Source organism: Trichogramma pretiosum, unplaced genomic scaffold (assembly GCF_000599845.2).
Source record: "Trichogramma pretiosum strain Unisexual culture from Peru unplaced genomic scaffold, Tpre_2.0 scaffold8, whole genome shotgun sequence".
NCBI classification, from domain to species: Eukaryota; Metazoa; Arthropoda; class Insecta; order Hymenoptera; family Trichogrammatidae; genus Trichogramma; species Trichogramma pretiosum.
Window position 1 is genome coordinate 504,704 of NW_019641699.1, and position 20,699 is coordinate 525,402.

The 20,699-nt window shown below is 36.4% G+C and overlaps 1 protein-coding gene across 1 annotated transcript in view; it reads right to left on the bottom strand.

Moving 5' to 3' along the window:
• Window positions 1-20,384, bottom strand: part of LOC106651201 — a 25,289-nt gene extending 4,905 nt beyond the window's left edge. Inside the window, exons 1-5 of the mRNA XM_023462563.1 lie at window positions 19,968-20,384; window positions 19,661-19,819; window positions 13,497-13,747; window positions 9,288-9,619; window positions 1,206-1,455 (exon numbers count right to left, since the gene is read on the bottom strand). Coding sequence (XP_023318331.1) covers window positions 1,206-1,455; window positions 9,288-9,619; window positions 13,497-13,747; window positions 19,661-19,819; window positions 19,968-20,105 — 1,130 coding nt within the window. The 5' untranslated portion in view covers window positions 20,106-20,384. The remainder of the gene's footprint in view (window positions 1-1,205; window positions 1,456-9,287; window positions 9,620-13,496; window positions 13,748-19,660; window positions 19,820-19,967) is intronic.
• Between the last annotated feature and the right edge of the window lie 315 nt (window positions 20,385-20,699).

Below are 20,699 nucleotides of genomic sequence, written 5' to 3' on the forward strand. Positions count from 1 at the left end.
ATGCACAAGTCTTAGAATTAGTCAAAGAATACATTTGAATTTTTTCAGAATTTTTGAGACCTGCTATCACCTACTTTCGAAGGTCTCTGAAATTCTTAAGAAAATCGTAAAAGCGCGTCAAATTTGGGCCTTCGAAAATAGGTGATAGCAGGTCTCAAAAATTCTGAAAAAATTCAAATGTATTCTTTGACTACTTCTAAGACTTGTGCATTATGCAATTTTTCGTTTAAGATGTCCTGTTACGAGTTAGAAAATCACAAAGATTTTTCAATAAACTAGAAAATGATTTTTAAAATGGGCCCTAAGGCCCATTGGATCAAACTAAGCATAGGGGGCTTTGTTATTAGATACCAGGAGACCAGAAAAAAATTTTCAGGACATTTGGTGACCCGCATCTCATGTGGTCTCCTTGTCAGTGATTTATACAGTGAGTCCAAAACAAGAGAATGATTATTCCGAATTTTTGCTAGAAAGTGTGCTCTTAGCGATTGACTCAATCAGAACGTAATTATTTTTATTTTGAGCAGTTGCATATAATCAAACGCGAAAACGCAACTTTTTAACAGAAAGCTGAAAGCTTATTTTATCGCAGCAATTTTGAATGATCAATTTTTTTAGGCTAAACGAAAAAAACTTTTAATGCCCAATATAAAACTTTTAATTGGTAAAACAATAATACTTTATTATAAAAGTGCCATAAGTAATTAACCCTTTCTTGTACGGCGTGGTTTAGGGCAAGTGTTGCATACAAAATTTTGTGCAATAGTATGTACAAGCGTGATATTTCACAAAATACTAGAAATTATATCGCACACTAGTGCCTAAAATAGTAGATTACGCAACAGGGGCTAATTTTCATTACAATAACCTGCAGAAAGTCGATTTTTAGATCGCCAGCCGTGTGCGAAAGTAGCACTTTCCACACGCAATGATGAAGACGCTTTCAAAAGATCGACGAACTCCCGCGCCGTTGCGTAATCTACTATTTACTCGCAGTTTATACCGGCAAGTATGACTTTTTTTGCTCACACTATGCGCAAAATAACCAACTCAGGCTCGCGTACGCCCACTGTGTGCAGAAGTGTATTTGGCTAAGCAAAAGTTTGCACTAAGTTATTTTTTTCTGTGTGGTCTTCAAAACGTCACTTCATGAATAGGAGCTGTCGGATTCGCGTTTCATAATTAATTACTAAATTCAATTTTACCTAGCATGCTGAGACCATTCCTCTCTGGTAGCCAACACCCTCCCACATAGTTCGCAAGTCCAATTGAGTTGCTCTTCCTTTGGCCTTGAAATATTGTTACTACGTATATGCTGTGGATTTTGTTGATGAGAGGATTGCTGTTGATTATGAGCGTTGGTTAATAAAGGTGCAGGAAGAGAAGTAACTCCTGGTCGATGTCTTAATTTATTCATGTGAATAACTAATTTATCTCGTCTGGCAAAAGCTTTTCCTAAATCAATAATAATTTTCGTAACATGAGTTGTAAGTACTGGTAAAAAATGTTGATAATAAAAGCAATTATAAGCAGAAAAGCCATACAATTGAAATGTACTTTTCAGCTCATTAACTTTAATTATTTGAAATTAAGTTTTTTATAAAAAAAAAAACATAGCAAGACCGCAATTAGTTCGTTTACAATAAGCTTCGGGAAAACGCACTTCCCGCACGCTGTGATGAAAATTTATTCATTTATTTATTTATTAAACAGTGACTTGAATTATGATAATATTTTCAAGATTTTATCGATATAAAATATGAATGCTGAATAGACAGACTCCTCCTACAAAGTCACTTGCGTTATTGCCAGTATTACACTACTAGCATGTTTTTAAGGAGGTTTCCTCGGGTAACAGGCTAGTCAATTGAGTGTTCGCGCAGTAACATGGGTTAAGTTAGCTGGATTTTAGCTGCTAGCCCTAAAACGAGCCGAAAAAGTCTTTTTTTTTGCGTTTTTTATTAAAAAAATATTGAAAAAACGGCTGGCTACCTCTATTTTGAGACACGGATTTGGAAAGACGAGAACTTTCTCTACAATCTGTACATAATCATTTCCCAACTTTGATTTCTTTTCATAAATTGTAAATGTAGCTAAAATTTTCATGGGTTCCTATGTAGCCCATGTTAATTTTCGAAACTTTCATCGCGTTTTTCTCGAGATTTTACCTGGCTTGGATATCCCAAGTGAAAATGGTATGTTAGATTTAACTGCAGATCTGATATCAGATCTGGTATAAGTTCTGGTGAACGCACATCAGATCTTATGCCAGATCTTATATAAGAATTTGCATACGATAATCGACATCAGAACTTACATTCCCAGTTGAAAAAAATTGCATGGATATCTGCGTTGATTATCCACGTGGATTAGCTATCCACGAGGATTAGACATGGATACCACGCAGATCTGACAACGATTCCACGCGGATCATACATAGATACCACGTGGATCATACATGGATGGACAAAAATTTTAAGTTGGTGGTTTTTCAACTCTTCGAGGATCTTGGACTTATTTCGCGAGCTCGCTGCAAGTATCCGCGAGGTTTTGTCGGTGAATCGTTGTGGATTTTAACTTTTCCACGTTGATAATTGATTAATCCACGAGGATTTTTCGAGAAATCTTCGAGGATCTTGGACTTGTTTCGCGAGCTCGCTGCAAGTATCCGCGAGGTTTTGTCGGTGAATCGTTGTGGATTTTAACTTCTCCACGTTGATAATTGATTAATCCACGAGGATTTTTCGAGAAATCTTCGAGGATCTTGGACTTGTTTCGCGAGCTCGCTGCAAGTATCCGCGAGGTTTTGTCGGTGAATCGTTGTGGATTTTAACTTCTCCACGTTGATAATTGATTAATCCACGAGGATTTTTCGACAAATCTTCGAGGATCTTGGACTTGTTTCGCGAGCTCGCTGCAAGTATCCGCGAGGTTTTGTTGGTGAATCGTTGTGGATTTTAACTTCTCCACGTTGATAATTGATTAATCCACGAGGATTTTTCGAGAAACCTTCGAGGATCTTTCTACATCCACGAGGATTTCAGCGAAAATCGTCGTGGGTTGATAAAAAATCTGCGTGGATTTCTGGTCAATCCACGGGGGGTTTCGTGGAAATCCTCGTTGATTGTTTAAAAATCATCGCGGAGGTTCAAAAGTCTACAAGGATTTTAGCAAAAATCGTCGTGGGTTGATCGAAAATATGCGTAGGTATTATGTCAATTCACGCGACTTAGCTACGTAGACAATTTATTTAATCCACGTGGTATCCATGTCCGATTCACGTGGTATCAATGCCTAATCCTCGAGGTATCTATGCATGATCCACGTGTTATATTTTAATAATCATATTGATATCTTTAAGAATAATTCCTCCAATGCGTTTGGGTTTTTGATAAAGTGAATTTAAATTAATTCGATAACTTTTATTTTTTAAGATTTGTTATTAAATTTTAATTATTCATAAACTTATTGTTTAAATAATTAAAGGCGTCACAGTCACTTCCGATCTGATGTAAGTTCTTATGTCGATTATCGTATTCAAATTCTGATATAAGATCTGGCATAAGATCTGCTGGACGTTCACCAGAACCTATAACAGATCTAACATCAGATCTGGAGTCAGATCTGATATACTATTTTTACGTGGGATATAATAAAGTTATACCATTGGATTCGGGAAGTCAAAATCTATCGATATTGATATATCGAGGTGCCAGTGCTGCCCTGGTAAAAAAGTTTGGTAAGATCTTACGTAGGAACTTGCTTAAGACGGTGGGTAAGAACTTACGTAAGATCTTACGTAAATTCTTACGTACGATTATTGGTCGATTTTCTTACCTACTTTGGACTTTTTTACATAGAAAATTTTTTTTAAAAATTAGGAATCGTCAGCCATTTTTGAAATTATTTACATTAAAAAATCACGAGTATCTCAAGAAAGTTATGGCTAAGTCCGGATCCTAACCTAGTGCCCATCCAGAGTGATAGCGAAAGCGAGATTTTCAACTAGTAATTATATTTTTCAACTAGTTTTTATATCATGTTAATATAAATATAGTTCAATAAAAGCATTTAAAAAAAGGCACACACACATTTTAATAATATAACTTTTTTGAGCTTGCATAACCAATGAATGGCTCAAGCGGTAAGGCGCTGAAGTTGTGACCGACTGATCACCGGTTCAATCCCCGGTCCCGGGAAACTTTTTCACTGCCCTACTGTTTACAATTAAATATATACTAAATAATAATGTAAATAATTTCAAAAATGGCCAACGATTCCTAATTTTTTTAAAAAGTTTACTGTGAAAAAAAGTCCAGGTAAGAACTTACGTAAGTTCTTACCTACCGTCTCAAGCAAGTTCCTAGGTAAGATCTTACCAATAGTATATTACTGCCCTAGGCCGCGAAAAACAGAAAAGTCCCAGAATACGTGTCATTAGTGGCCGAGGCGGAGCCGAGGCCGATAAACAGGTGCTCTGGGGCTTTCTTTTTTCGCGGCATAGGCCTGTATACTAGTTTTCATACACAGTGGCCCGAAAATCGCTCTTCCCGCTTTGCGCAGTGGCAGGGAAGTAGTCACTTTCGGGCCGCTGGTATGAAAACTTTTTTTACTAGGGTGAAAGATGGCGCTTCGCTTCGCAGAGCAGAAAGATGCTACTTCGCGCTCCGGGCAGAAAGATGCCATTTCGCGTTCGAGTTGAATGATGCTACTTTAGCGCTCGATTCTGAAGGATGGTTTTTTCTGCGTTTGAAGTGACACCATGATAATGTTTCATTTTTTCGAAGTAAAATTGGATGCTCCACCAGAATCTGTCATCGAAATGAAGATGAAGTTGAAGTTGAAGCTTCAAAAGCAGAAATACCGAGCAGTGATGTGTGATCATTCAGCTCGAAACGTGAAATGGCATCTTTCTGTCCGGAGCGTGAAGTGGCATCTTTCAGCACTAGCACGTCGATATGTACTTTTTGCGAACTTTGAAAGGGAACTTCCTTAATGAGCGCTCAAGTTTATATAATTGCCCTCGTTAAGATGCCAAGAACTAGTAACGCTTTTAGACGTTGGAATAGAGCAATCGGCCTACTCAATAAACGATCGGTACAAGAAGACACCACCGAGTCGATACAATCGGATCCTAAACTACTGCTGTCTGACCGCGGATCAGAAAATATCGCGCAGAGGCAAAAAGGTATCTAATTCGAGCTAGAAGCAAAAAAGTAGCTTATTCAAACGAAGTGGCAATAAAGTTTTGACGCGCTGAATTTAGGTTGGCAACGCAGACGTAAATGATAAAATTTTGTTTCAACATTCAACATTCAACATTTAATTCAAAAGTTATGTAAAGCCGATAACTTGTACTTTCCTCTCAGAACATACAAAGTTCTCCATAAGTGGCAAATTCAGTCGAAATCACGGTGAGATTGATTTGTTTGCTCGCATTACAAATGGATGAAAATCATTACACTAGCTCAATTGTTTTTTTCTCTTTTTTGCTCTAATACAAAACAAAATTTTATCATTTACGGCTGCGTTGCCAACGCAGCGCGTCAAATTCAGCGCGTCAAAACTTTCTTGCCACTTCGTTTGAATAACTACTTTTTTGCTTCTAGCTCGAATCAGATACCTTTTTGCCGCTGAGCTCGAGTTAGATACCTTTTTGCCTCTGCGCGGGAGTAAGTATCCTTCTTGCTACAGATTTGGAATAGATACCTTCCTGCGCTGGGGCGACGATATATACTCAATACATACATACTCAATTTTATAGCACTACGCTAATTTCACATTTATGCCCTCTTTTCCGAATTTCTTCGTTCCTATTTTTAAATTTTATTTAAAACATTTTTCATTAAAATGCAAAATTTAGAATTTTTATAGCTACCTTATATAGTAAGAGTGAATTCAGTGCAGTATTAATCTGAATTATTTGATACTGTAATCCCTATAATGGAACTAAGTACACTCCGCAACAAAATTATCGGACAACAATTTTAATTAAAATTTTGCCGATTTTCAAATGCGTTTAATTCCATCAATTTTGATCATGACATATTGTTGTGATGTAGAGCTTTGGGGGCGTGATATTTTATTGTTTTCAGTTTATCCGTTCTTCGGTGACAATAAACGATACGAGCAAAATACTTGAAGGTCAAGAAAGAAACGGAAAGAGGCTTGCTTTTGATTTTTCACGGCTCTGCGCATCGAGAAGATCTGCTTTATTTTTTTTGTAAATAATACTTTGTAACATGGTGGCCATGTTACCAAGACACATATGGCCAAGGCAGGGTTCAGTGGGCGATCAAATCTGTTCCTCCCCCTCCTTATGTCGCGATTTGCGCATGAACACGTGAGTCTACGCGTCTACGCGATGCGTATACGAGAGAGAGATGGATCTGGCCAACGAGAATGCGAAGCCGAATGCAGATTGCGTGATTGACGCGAGGACTGGTCAACGCTCGCGAGATGAATATTGGAGCGGCGAAGCTGCACTGAGAATAAAATCTAGTAGGGTTGACTACAGCGCCGTAGTAGAATCTACTAAGTTAGAAAAGTAGCTGTGGCTCGATTGAGTCAACTAGATACTTTGGTAGAATCTACCCAAGTATTTAGTAGAACCTACCGAAGTATCTAGTAGAATTAACCGAGCCGCAGTTACTTTTCTACCTTAGTAGATTCTACTATGGCGCTGCAGACAACCCTACTAGATATATTATTCTAACAAGGAGGCCTTGGGTCATGAATTTGGCCCAAACTTTTTCTGATGATTTAGGTTAGTTTGGTTGTGTGAATATGCCCTAGAAGCGTTAGATAAAAAATAAACGTTAAAATAATAAAAATAAGCATAAAAGCGCAATAAATATTCATTTACTACCCTCAAACTATTTTTGTTACTCATTTTAGACACCTGGTTCTTGAAAACATTACATTTCATTGTTAAGAAGTTGTTGGATCTCACTCATGACCCAAAACATGGCAATATTGTTCAATTATGACATTATAAAGCGTTTAATTTCAATACTTATGGCCTTAAACGCTTCAAATACTTATTATTTTAATACAAGGACTGGAGATCCGACAAGTTCTTATCAAAACTTTTTTCACCGACTTATTTAACTTTTTCAAGTACCTACGCAGAGTTGAATTTTATCAATGATGTGATGAGGTGAATAATATTTGCACATAAGGCCACTATTTGCCATGATCTCATGCCATGCCTTTGTGCAATATTGCAATGTTTTGGGTCACGAGTGAGATCCAACAACTTCTTAAAAATGAAATGTAATGTTCTCAAGATCCAGATGTCTCAAATAAGTAACCAATATAGTTTGAGGATAGGAAATGAATATTTATTGTGTTTTATATGCTTATTTTTATTATTTTAACGTTTACTTTTTACCTAAGGCTTCTAGGGCATATTCAGACACCCTAACATAACAGGGCATGTTTTCTAACTGTCCTAAATCACCAGAAAAAATTTGGGCCAAATCCATGACCCGAAGGTGAGAAGGTCTCCTTGTAAATATATATGCTTGACAGACGATGCTACTGACGCCTTGCGCCTTTATAGGGGGTTGTTTGGCAGGTAAGATTCACTCTGCCTTTGGAAGCCACAGCATGCGCGTGTTTACGATAGCCTATTTGTCGCTGCTATACGTCGTCGCTCCGTTTTTTGTACACGCGAGTGTGTGTGAGTTGCTGCTTTATGTTGAGTCCTGTCCTGTGCTGCCAAATTCCTGTCAGCGCTTCATTACCAGGTCCAGGTCGCCTTTCCTTGCGTCAACTTGACGTGTCATCGACAAGTAAATCCAGTCCTAGTATCTCTCTGCCAAGTTTGTACTCTCTCGCTCGTCGTGACAACTCCATTCCTTAACCATCACCCACCACTCACTCACATATAAGAGTCTTGATAAAAGCCGCGGTTTGGCATTGTTATAGTTGAGTCTTAGATTTAAGTAACTATTCTTTTTGTATTTTTCATTTAATTATTGTAAATTTGGTTACGATAAGAAGTTACATTTGTGACTGGCCCATTAATAAATATTTTATTTTTTGCTATATTAAATAATAATATATTACTACTTATTTCGTCACCTAGACCGACTACATTTTCAGGAAATCATTTAGCTGAGACGGGCTACAGTTTGACCGAGGTGGACCCCGACACAACTTTTTAACGCTCTATGAACCCGTTTATAAATCTCATCATTGTTTTCATTATTACCTTCCTTTAAAATCATTACATTTATTAATTATATTTTCTGCTCGCGTTACACACTCGCTGCTCTAGACAAAATCGTTTTTGTATTTACGACGCTTATCAACTTTGGACCACGTAAACACATCGATATATATTGAATAGGTCAATTTCGAATTGCCGATCATACTTAGGCGTAACACCATAAATGACAGAAAAAATGAATCTTAAACGTGTACCTAGACTACAGTCAACCGATTAAAACATTTGTTTATCCAAATTAAAGAGGACCACCCCAAAGTACTCTTATTGACGAGTAATTTAAAAAAAAATCTTTACGATTCTTTAAAATTATCAATTTTTTCTGTCATTCAGTACATTATGTTTAAGTAGTTTAAAACTAAAAAAAATCGAAGAAAACTAAAAAATGGTCTTGATATGATCAAAATTGACAGAGGTAAAAGCATTTGAAAATTGGCTAAATATTAATGAAAATTTATCATGCTCTTCACGCGTGCGAATATTAATTAATTTTTACGAATCAATTTGGTAGTGTCACACTGTATTTTGGTACTTTCCAGGCAAAGCTTAATGCAAGATCATTTTTTACAAATTTACCATTACTACAATGCGGGTATGCATTCTCATAGTAGCCGGCTAATGGTGAGCTTTCACTGGTTTGATCCCAATCCGAAGTTAAATTTTTTGTTTTGAGAACAATTATTTATGACATAAATTGAGACTGAAAGAGGATATCATCGTTGCGAAGTTCCTCTTCATTAGGTATGATAAAGTTAAATATTTTTCTCGTGTTTTCGAAGAGATTGCATACCCACATTGTAGCAATAGCGAATTAATAAAAAACGGTCTTGCATGGCAAAGACCGATTGAGGTACTGCTTGGCCCTAACGAATTCATTCGTAAAAATTAAATAATGAAAATTGTTGTAGCAATAATTATATGGCGCAGTGTAGTATATTTAAAACTTTTTCAAGTTTAAATTCTTCATTTGAAAATTTTTGTATCAAAATAGAACTACGTTTGATTTGAATATAATAGACATTTAAACAGAGCTACATAAATCATCTTTTATTACCACAAACTTCACAGGAATAAGGCTTTTCTCCAGTATGAATGCGCATGTGAATTACAAGCTTGTCTTTTCGTGCTAAACCTTTGCCGCACACAGTACAAGCAAATGCTTTAGATGATGGTTCGCCTGTATTAGTGGCTTTGGATACAAATGCAGGCTTGCTTGATCCCATAGAATTATTACCACTAACGGAACGTATAGGTTGATGCAATGATGAGCTTGATACTATGCTTGTTCCTGCAGTTCGATTATTACCTATGTGCGATGAATCAGTAGTGCCAGGAAAAAGTGGTACCATACCACTCTGTCGCGTTATTGTTGGATAATCAGGAGACCTGACATAGAATGATAGAAGTAGTCATAATTGCGTTTTGAAAATAATGAAGTCAGTAGATTTAACATTTTGCAATTTAGGTAATTATAATGTTATAACTAATTGTAGTTATTTAATTAATTGTTCAGACCTTGAGTTTTACCTCAAATAGTCTAGGAGTTCATTTTTGTTATATTCGAAACTGTTGCTTATGAGTACGTTGGAATAATAGATGGAAAACGTTGTGTATATGTCTGTTAGGTATATGTGTATGGCGTATACGAGTTCGCGTCGGCGCGGGCTTATATTGGAAGTCCCGGGACTGATCGTATGCGCGTTATTGTAGTAGCCGCGGTGTAGCGTGGGTGTATGACCGTTGGAGAAAGTGACTTGTGTGCGTGTGCTATGTATATGAGTACGGCGTATATGAGTTGCGTCGGCGCGGGCTTCTATTGTAGGGCCCGGCACGGAGTGTACGCGTGTTATTGTAGTAGCCGCGGTGTAGCGTGGGTGTATGACTGTTGGCGAGAGCGACTCGTGGGTGTCTGCTAAGTATATGAATACGGCGTATATGAGTTCGCGTCGGCGCGGGCTTGTATTGTAAGTCCCGGGACGGAATGTATACGTGTTACTGTAGTAGACGCGGTGTAGCGTGAGTGTATGATTGTTGGCGAGAGGGACTCGTGTGCGTCTGCTAGGTATATGTGTACGGCGTATATCTCTTTGTGTCGGCGCGGGCTTATATTGGAAGTCCCGGGACTGAGTATACTTCTGCTGTTGTAGCAGCCGCCGCACACACACAACAGGCAACGAGTCACGGCTCTCCGGTGTTATGAAAACACCTGTATACCTGTCAAGCACACGTGCTTGACGGGTGTCCGCTATTTTAGCGCTAGTTTCGCTTTGTTTTAAAGCGAAACTGTCGAACTTGTTTTAAGTTCTTTTTGCCGTGAGTTATTCACGGGCTCGCAGAGGAAGAAAAAGGAATTCAAACACATACGTTATGTTGTATAACGCCTCCGTGGGCCGTGTTGTACAGCTGGAGAGTTTGAGAGAGTAGCAGACGAGCTTGTTTTAAGCTCTTTGCCATGAGTTGTTCATGGGCTTGCAGAGTAGAGAAGTGAAGGAAGGAAAATGAATTTTTGAACTTACTCGTTATGTTTTATAACGGCTCCGTGTGCTGTGTTTTACAACTGGAGGTTCAAGGGAGAATGCGAGGTCTGTTGGTTTGTTCATCGGCTTTTTATACTCTCAGAATCTCTATTGTTTTAGGTGGGCTAAGTACATGCTGGAATTTGATTTGACCTAAGGTCGTAAAATTTACGAGTGGGCTGAACAAACCAACCGTCCTCGGATTCTCGATCTTTCTACGTCCCACGGGCCAAATCTTTATTATAAAATATTAGACATAATTGTTGACAAAAGTGTGATACAGTGAATTGTTTAAAATCAGTGAGTTGAGACGAGTGCAACGATACCAAACAGTGCATATTTACGATGACTCAGTGTTCGTTCGTGAAGTGCTGTTGATTTCATTATTATTTAATTAATTGATAGATTACTTGAGTTTGATATCTGTGGTATAGTGACAATTGTTATTGTTTGATATTCTTGCACTCGGCTTAAAGCTTAATGTAATATTGTGTTTGTAAATAATGATTTTGAGTCGTTAATACAGCCACGTGTAGTTATACTTCTGTGGAGTTATTTTCTATTTAATTGACATCATTGAGTTATAATAAAAATTGAATTCATTAAACATAATAATTAAACATAGTGAGTTAAAATATTTAGAAATCATATAAGAATAATTAAACATTTGTTAAAATGAGATTCGTTAATCGGGTCGGTAACTTAGGAACTCTATGATCTAGGATTGATATTTTTCTAACGTGGGTAATGGGAGCGATTATCGATCGATCATGATTGTAGGCGGGGAAGAAAAAAAAAACATATGGTATCAGTGGCGGTGCTGGACGTCACAATAAAATTTAAACCAAATAAAAGTTATTAGGGTCAACCATCCAGTGAATGAATGGTTTCAAAAAATGCCACATAAATTGAATTATAAAAACCAAAATTATTTTTTTTTGTTTATGAAGTAGATGATTTTCAGATTTTAATGCTCTAAATTAAGAAGTTTACATATTAATTTAATAAGAATTGTTAAACTACAATCTATGATTTAATTAATATCATTTGATAACGTATTTTACCAGTAAATTAATGCCCCGAACCAATGAATGAACGTTGCTGAACCAGTAAATGAACGTGTGATATTGTCAATTTTATAATTGAACATTATGTAACCATCCATGAAATAACCGAGTTACATTGAAGAATTTATATTAAGTAGTTTACTTTGAGTAGTTTAACTCATTAATGATTGTAAAAATCTTCCAGGAGTAATAGATTCTTGACGATTAGACTCGATGAATTCATAACCTCTGCAACAAAGATATCTCAGGATGTCTATTCAATCACTGGATAAATATTGATTATGTCTAATTTACCCAGTGATTGAATGATTTTATGCACTAGCGTGTAATATAAATAGATTTTCTAATAAAAAAATGGTTTTAATTAAAATAAAACTGTTAGTGTTAAAAATGCTGTCACCCAAGAAAAAATAAGTGATTGTTACAAAAAATATTTTCAAAATATTCATTATTTAATTAATTTAATATACTAGTCATTTATTTACTAGTAGTCGTTCATTCACTAGTCAGTTGACCCTATTATGATAATTGACACAAGTAATTTTTCAAAACTTAACACTGATAAAAATACCGTTCGGTTGACAAGGGAGGGTCGGTTGTACGGCTGGATCGAATAGAAGTCTGCGTACTGGAAACGGAATTGGGAGTAATATGAACTTTTTTTAAGTCATAGCTGAGAAAAATGATTTGAAAAGAGCAAAAAAATTACGATTGAAATATGCCTTCAGTTTTTTTTCAAGGCCATTATAAGAGCGCTACTGACTCGAATAAACCCCTCATTTGACTTAAAATTAAATTTAATTAGTGATAACTTGAAAAAATGAAAGGACCTATTCAAACGTAAAACTTTTGACTTTTTCAAATTTGCAATATAAATTGCAGGTTCATCATGTGAAAAATTTTAGGAAAAGTCTTTTTTCGTGTTGTTCAATAGCATATATTTTTTCCCAGATTTTTTTTAAATATCACCGCGCACGTTTTTTTATAGTACTTTACGATACAAGGGCTATAAGTAACCGGTCCTAGAATAGCCGGGCAAGAAAGTGTCCCGTATGGCTCCAGGATCGTACTACATTTTATAGCACTAGCACTGTGCTAAGTTCACATTTATGCGAAATGTTACTTTAGGCCGGGAGATTCACAAAAAATTGTATTTGCATCTATGCAGCGAAAAAAAGAAAGTCTCAGAGCACGTAATTATCAGCCTCGGATGATAAATTACACGTGCTCTGAGACTTTCCAGTTTTTCACTCCGTAGGTGCAAAATATACTATTTTGCTTTTACTTTTTCTGTGTTAAAATGCTTTTACCTGTCATAATTTGGAGAGTGAACCATTTGAACTACAGATGTCTGTACAATAGGTGTATAAAAATACGTACAATTCAAGTACATAACATACATGAACATTAGGGTGACCGTTATTTACTGACTTGTATTGCTTCTCCCCCNCCCCCACTAAGAACATGCACATACAAACGAAGTGCTTATTTTTTTGTTAATGGATCATTTATTTTGCTAAAACTCGAAAATATGGCAAGTACTTTAAAAAAACTCGAGTAGTCGACTCGAACTCGAGACGAATACTCGACTCGATCGGGTCGAGTTTTTTGGATTACTGGCACAGTCCTATGTTTTTAAGTCTCCTACGTGCCTTCAAACTTTTAATTTTAATTCCTTACCACGTGCCGATAGATCGTAGCACTCGAACCCCATCATCATAACCTAACCCATCATCTGGCAATGTAAAAGTTGGATTTGATGTCTGATGCGAAGTTATTGAAGAAGATGATACCGGCACTGATGCAGCTGAAATCAACCGAACCTGAGCCGTTTGTTGAGCAATATGATGCTGCACGGCTGCATGAGCTTCAGCATACAAAGAACGCTGCTGATGATGTTGGTTGTTAGGCATTTTTTCTGTATCGTTAGCCTAAATAATATAAAATTAATTAACATCAGAACAGGACCTGAACTTTATTATTGAAATGTTTTGTAATTATGGAATTCAAAACAGGGCGAAAATGAACCACATGACCCGCCATTTCAGGTTCTAGAAGTGTTCATATCAGGACTAGATTCAGGATTTTTTAAATAAATCTGTGGATGAGGTCCAGAATTTCGGTATGTTATGGTTCATGGAAAAATAGTTCTGAACCCGGAATTTGAGACTCTACTATCACTCGTAGCCTTCAGAATCGTATGGACGTCGTTTTTTTCTATTTTATATAGAAGTGATGACGGTAGTTCAGAAGATGAAACTTAAACTTAAACTTTTAACTTAAGGGGACACATACACCTTAAAGTCGAAAATTTTTTTATTGCATTATTTAGTAGGATTTTTCCGTCCCTTTCCATTGCATTTTTTGAAATTCCAAAATTTTGATTGTGCCCTGAGATACAGCTGTTTCCGTGAACCCTTTTCCTATACTTTACGTGTTAAATTTTTTCTTCTTTTGCGTTTTCTGGCGAGTAGTGTTTTTGGTCATCTATCGTAACTTTCAGGGGGGACCGATTGAGCTTCAGCACCAGGGTCGCGTACACTTCTTCAGAACATCAATGATTACGGTCACTACCTCGGATGAGACGATCGAAACAATAGGTCACTCTCAAACAGTACTTTTATGACTTAAATTTCGGTAAAAACGAAAAATGGAAAAAAATGTGTGCTTAACTGTTCATGCAAAGCAATCTGCCCGTTCGATCGTCTCATCCGAGGTAGTGACCGTAACCATTGATGTTCTGAAGAAGTGTACGTGACCCTAGTGCTGAAGCTCAATCGGTACCCTCTGAAAGTTACGATAGATGACCAAAAACACTACTTGCCAGAAAACGCAAAAAAAGAAAAAATTTAACACATAAAGTATAGGAAAAGGGTTCACGGAAACAGCTGTATCTCAGGGCACAATCAAAATTTTGGAATTTCAAAAAATGCAATGGAAAGGGACGGAAAAATCCTACTCAATAATGCAATAAAACAATGTTACGCAAAGTGGAGGAGAGGTAACGCGAATAAAGGACAATACGTTGAAGAAAGAAGAAGATGGAAGATATTATTGAAGGAAAAGGAGAGGAAGTTCAAGGAAAGTGAGGAAGCTGAGCTAAGGAGTTTGAAGAGCGAAGAGGAGATATGGAAGTTCATAGGAAATAGAAAGAGACGACAAAAAGTGGAGAGTAGGATTGACAAGCAGGAATGGAAGGAAAGTTTCATGGAACTGCTGGATGGATCAGAGCATTGTCAAAAAGGATAAAGCAAAAAAAAGATCCAGAAGGAGGGAAAAAAGAGAGGTGAAGAGGAATTCAGGAAAGTATTAGAAACAATAAAAAAAAGGAAAGCGCCTGGTATATATAGGATGCAGAATGAAGCATGGATGATGGATACAGCACTGAGAAAAAAGCAGAAAGGTTTAATAGACAAGATATGGGAAGGAGAGGAAGTTCCGGACGATTGGAGGACAGCGATAATCGTACCACTGTACAAAAAAGGAGATGTGAATAAGCCAGGAAACTACAGAGGAATTTCACTATTACCAACAGCGTACAAGATTCACACGGAAATAATAAGAGGAAAGTTAGTAAAGGAGATCGGAGAGAAAAAGATTTTGCCAGAAGGGCAGGTCAACTATGGACAATCTATATACACTCTGAACTACGTGATTCAAAAGGCGAAGAATAAGATAAGGAAAAAGTATATGCGATGTTTATAGACCTAAAAAAGGCCTTCGATACAATGGACAAGAAGAAATTATGGGAGTGTATGCATAGACTTGAAATAAGCGAATATTTGACGGAAAGAATCAAGCGGTAGGGAGACAAAATGTCCAAAACAAAAGTTCCAATGCCAAAATATCCAAAACCCAAAATTCAAAAAAATGTCCTAAAGTACAAAAGATCCAATTATTCAATCGATCAAGCAGCTGTATGAAGAAATAAAGGGGAATGTCAGGTCGGAGGAATTCTGGACAGTGAAAGGAGTGAGGCAGGGTCGCTTATTGAGTCCAATTTTATTTTGTATTTATATTGCAGAAATGGAGAAGGAGTCCTAGAGAAGAAATGTTGGAGGGGTGAGGATTGGAAATACGAGGATGTGGTCGTTGGCCTATGCGGATGACATCGCGATACTGTCAAAAAACAGAGAGGCAATGAAAGACATGCTACTGTGTACACAAAGATTTTTCAAGGAAAGGCAGCTGGAGCTAAGCGAGGAAAAGACCAAGATATTGATGTTCAACGAGAGGAGGAACCAAAAAGAAGAGAAGTGGCAATGAAAGGAAAGATATCTAGAAAAAGTGCGGGAATTCGAATACCAAGGAATGTTGCTGAACACAGAAGGAAACTTTAATAGTCAGATTAGAAAATTGATGAAGAAAGGGATCGTGGCGGCGAAAGCAACGTGGGGATTAGGAGAGAGGAGATGCAGAGAGGATTATAGAAGAAGGATGTTACTATTCAAGTATTTGGTACAAAGTGTGATGAGCTATGGACCGGAGCTGTGGGGGCGGAACGAGGAAAGGAGCTAGAAAAGTTGAAAAAGGATTATATACGATGGGTGCTGAGGTTGGATTTCTGTACGCCGGGCTACATCATTGTGAGAGAAACAGAAAGAAGAAAGATGCACAACGACTGGATTAGAAGAGAAGTGGTATTTGAGAGGAAATGCGCAGAGGCAGAGGAGGGAAGATTGATAAAAAAGGTTGGGAGCAACAAGCTAGAGAAGGAGTAATAAAGCAAAAAAGAGAGGCATTAGGAAAATTAGGACTGAGCAACAAGTATATTGAGATGGCAAGGAGGCAAGGAAGAAAAGTAGAAGAAGGAATAGAAACGGTTGGTCGACATTATGAGGCAGCAAACAGAGGAAAGAGTTTGAGGCGCCAGGTACAATAAGGAGTATGAAAAATGGAAATGTCAAGAGATACCGAAATATTTAAGAAAGTACAGAAGAGGAGTGGAGACAAATCTAATTGCGAGGATAAGGCGTGGCAACTTTGTGGAAAGTAATAAATTCTGGAAGAAAAAGGAAGAAATGTGTATATTGTGTGAGGAGGAAGGAGGAAATTTGGAGCACTTATTTAATGAATGTAAAGTGGTAAGGAAAAAGTGGAGGAAGGAAGTAAGCAGAAGATGGACATGCGCACTAAAAAAGTGTTTTTGGACACTTGTGTGCGGAAAAATGCCCCATTTTGGACACGGGTGTGCGGTAAAACGCCTCATTTAAATGAACGTATTTTTCGCCTACTATTGCATAAAATTTTGTATGCAACACGTGCCCAGCTTTTTGCGCACAGAAAAAGACACGAGTGCCGGCTATGCCGGCACGAGTGGGTGTTTTTTCCGCACACTCGTGCCCAAAAACGCCTTTTGAGCGCTTGTTACATAAATAACTATTCCCTCCGTGCAAAATAAGTCACCTCGAACTCAAACTGAATCAGATAATAATAGAATATTCTACTTTACAAAACTAGTATTCAGTAAGACAAAATTTGCGAATCGTGATACTCGTAAGTGCCATCTAATGACAGCGACAGCGAAAGAGCTAGTATAATCGTACAATTATCACACTCTTTCATTCCTTAGTTACATCTCTTATACTAAATGTAATGAGAAAATTCACTTTAATAATCAACGACAACCAGCGATACTTATTTAAAAATATAATTGGTGAGAATAAAAAAAGGACGATAATTGAACAAGGGCAAGAATAAAATCTATATCTTCTAGTAGTACGCTTGCGTATATTCTGGTTCTGCCGGCATGCTCACTCCAAGGTTGACATGAAGAGAGAGTATCGATCTTCTAGAAAGGACCTCATGCATCTATGTACCTGTGGTTACCTCTGCCGACAAGTCTATGCAAGCTAGTTCGGGATGATTAAATTTCAATTCTTTACAAAGCGTGTTAACTTAATAAATCTTATATAGGGTCTAGTATCTTTATTTTTTTTTAATTTCAAATTTACATCATTCAATGAGTAAAAAATTCAATAATTATTAATATAATACATTTGTTAATTATTATTCCAACTGTTATCATTGCAATTCAAACTATGATATCAAAATTAATTATTTTCAAGAAATCACGTATCTTCGTTTATTCATAACATGCAGAACAAAAAAATAATTTTTTTGCAGTAATAATTTGAAATTTTCATAAAAAAAAATCTATCGTTTTGAATAAGTGGCGTAATTTTTATTCTAAAGCTTCGTCAAATAATAAAAAGAATTACTTTTTAAAAGCAAAGACATTAGGTAGAAATGATTCATATTTTAAATACTCACAAAAAATCCGCTGAAATCTGTCCAATTAAACAAACTAAATCTCTCGATCAAAACAGTGATTAGTACTGCTGCAGATATATGATTTCATGTGCATAATTTTAATCAAGATTCATACATTCATTTGCAAAAAAGTAGGATGACATCGTGAAATCTGTAGCAAATTCGGATGCAGTTTAACCATGACTCTGAAAACTCATATATTGAGGAAAAAATTCCTGCAGACGATTGAATTGTGTAGATATGTACAAACGATTTAGCTCCCGGTATGAAACTGAAGATGTATACACCATCGGTTTGCAGGTAGTGCACGTACATATATATAAATATATATATATATATATCGGACTATACACATACCAGCTTCGATCCCTCCCCTTTTTAACTACAGTAGCAGAGGCAAAGAGCTCAGTACCGCGTGCACCCTGTTTCTTCGGGTGTACTAGCCGTGCGCCACCATGACTATTTCAACCGATGCCTAAAAGACTAATTTTCTGAAGGGTGTTGTAAAAACCACACAGAACACAATTTAATGAAAGTATGAAATGTAATAAAAAACATATGATATATTTGATATAACAATTATTAAACTATATAACAACAAATTATGTTTATTAACAATATATTTTCTTCATATTTCATTAGATTTTGTTCGTTTCATGTTTTGATTTTTTTTGGATTCACCCTTTTAAGGCAAATAACCCATATTGAGAACACTATTTTTAAGGTTTTTCACTTTATAAGAGAATCACATCTAAATGAATATTTTGAAACATTTCGTATGCGTTTTAGACCGAAGCAGCTCGTGCTTCTGATGGTAAATTTGCAATACTTTTGTTTACAATTTGTTACTTCGACTCATTGTTCCATAATGAAGTGGCCCATAATTTGGAACGAGTAAATCAAATGTCGATTCTGATCCTTTCAACTTTTTTTGTTCCACAATGTGGACATAGAGCTTTGTAGCATGCCCTATTTTGGAACGCTTTTTTGAGCCCATTTGATTAACACGTATCAAATTATGGACAGTATTCCAAATTTGGGTCATTTACCTTATGTACATGTTTTAGGTATAATGTTTGCCTTTAGGTAGTTTGCGCATAGGTATATTGTATAAAATGTTGTATTCGATACGTGCCCAGTTTTTTTATGCGCATAGTGTGGGCAGAATCGCCTTTTGCACACTAGTTGCCGTAAACACTATTACTAAATTTTTTTGAGATAATTTTTTCTTATTTTAATTTTTTTTCATATTTTTTGGTACAACCATAAAGATACATGAACTGATTTCATACGTCAACTTTCATTTTCACATTACAACATCCTTGTTGATACGAAGACCTTCACCACAGGTATCCCTTGCGATCAATATGCTGACGCGACAAGTAAGAGGATTCACGTAGTACAAGCTAATAGATACGGGCTCTTCTGTATTACTCCTACTTTCTCTCCCTTTACTTTGCCCTACCCTTTTTTTCTGGCACTAGAATACACACTCATTCTGCGATATACTATTTTTTTCTATTTTTTCTTTAATATAGCACAATACTAACATTTCAAACTATAAAATTCACCTGTAAATTTGAAGTTGAAACCAATTGTTTTAAGCTATCAGCATAATTTTTTAATACTGTATCAGTTGTCATGCAGCTCAATCGAAATTCGTAGAACATGTCCAACTTGTAAACACATCTTTGACAAATGTTTTTCGGCAATGAATCTTCTTTTGATATCTGAAATGAATTTACTATTAAAAATTTTATGGTACGCATTCGTTTTTAATGAATCAATCATTTAAAATAATAATTAATTAAATAAAAAAAGTAAAAGAAAATGCACAATTATTTAAAAATCATTGTTGATGTTATGTTGTAGACTCACTACGGCAGGTATACAAGAACGTATTTTAATTAGAAGCTTTCTTCGTTCGCCCTCTTTATCAAATATCGGCATTTGCTGATTACTCTTCAGGGAACATAATCTGCACAATTCCGAAAAATTGAAGTCTTCATTTGCCATTGTTTTTCATAAATTTCATTCCCCTAACATTCACAAATTAAAGCATAATGTGCTCAACCATTTTCATGATTACTAAAATTTTTCACTTAATTCACTTTACTTCGAATATTTCCAACACTTTACACAAGTTAAAAACAAAAACAATACTGAAAAATAAGCAGAACTCTTACTACATATCCATTATGGATGTCTCTGTGACTTAAACATGAAATTGGCGATTCAAGTGCATAAATAATACCGAAAACTCTAACTTCTCAAGATCAGCTGAGCACGAACAACTAATTGACGAGTGAATCTAAAAAATAAAACGCGGTGTTACTGCTGTCAACTTATTATTTGAATACTTTCTAAATTCTGAACAAGAAAAAGCTCCAGAAGCACGGCCATTACTGACTGCATAGCCCTGTCGTAACTTGTCGCCGTCAATCAAGTGCCAAACGAGGTACCGCATGTAATTTTCTAGCATTGTACTTGTAAAAGCCGGTTCAGAAGCGCCAACTAGTGGTAGATTGATAAACTTATATACTCAAAATGGAAAGATGTCTGTTTTTTCCAACAAAGATAAAGTAAAACGATTCTGAAGGAAAAGAAGAA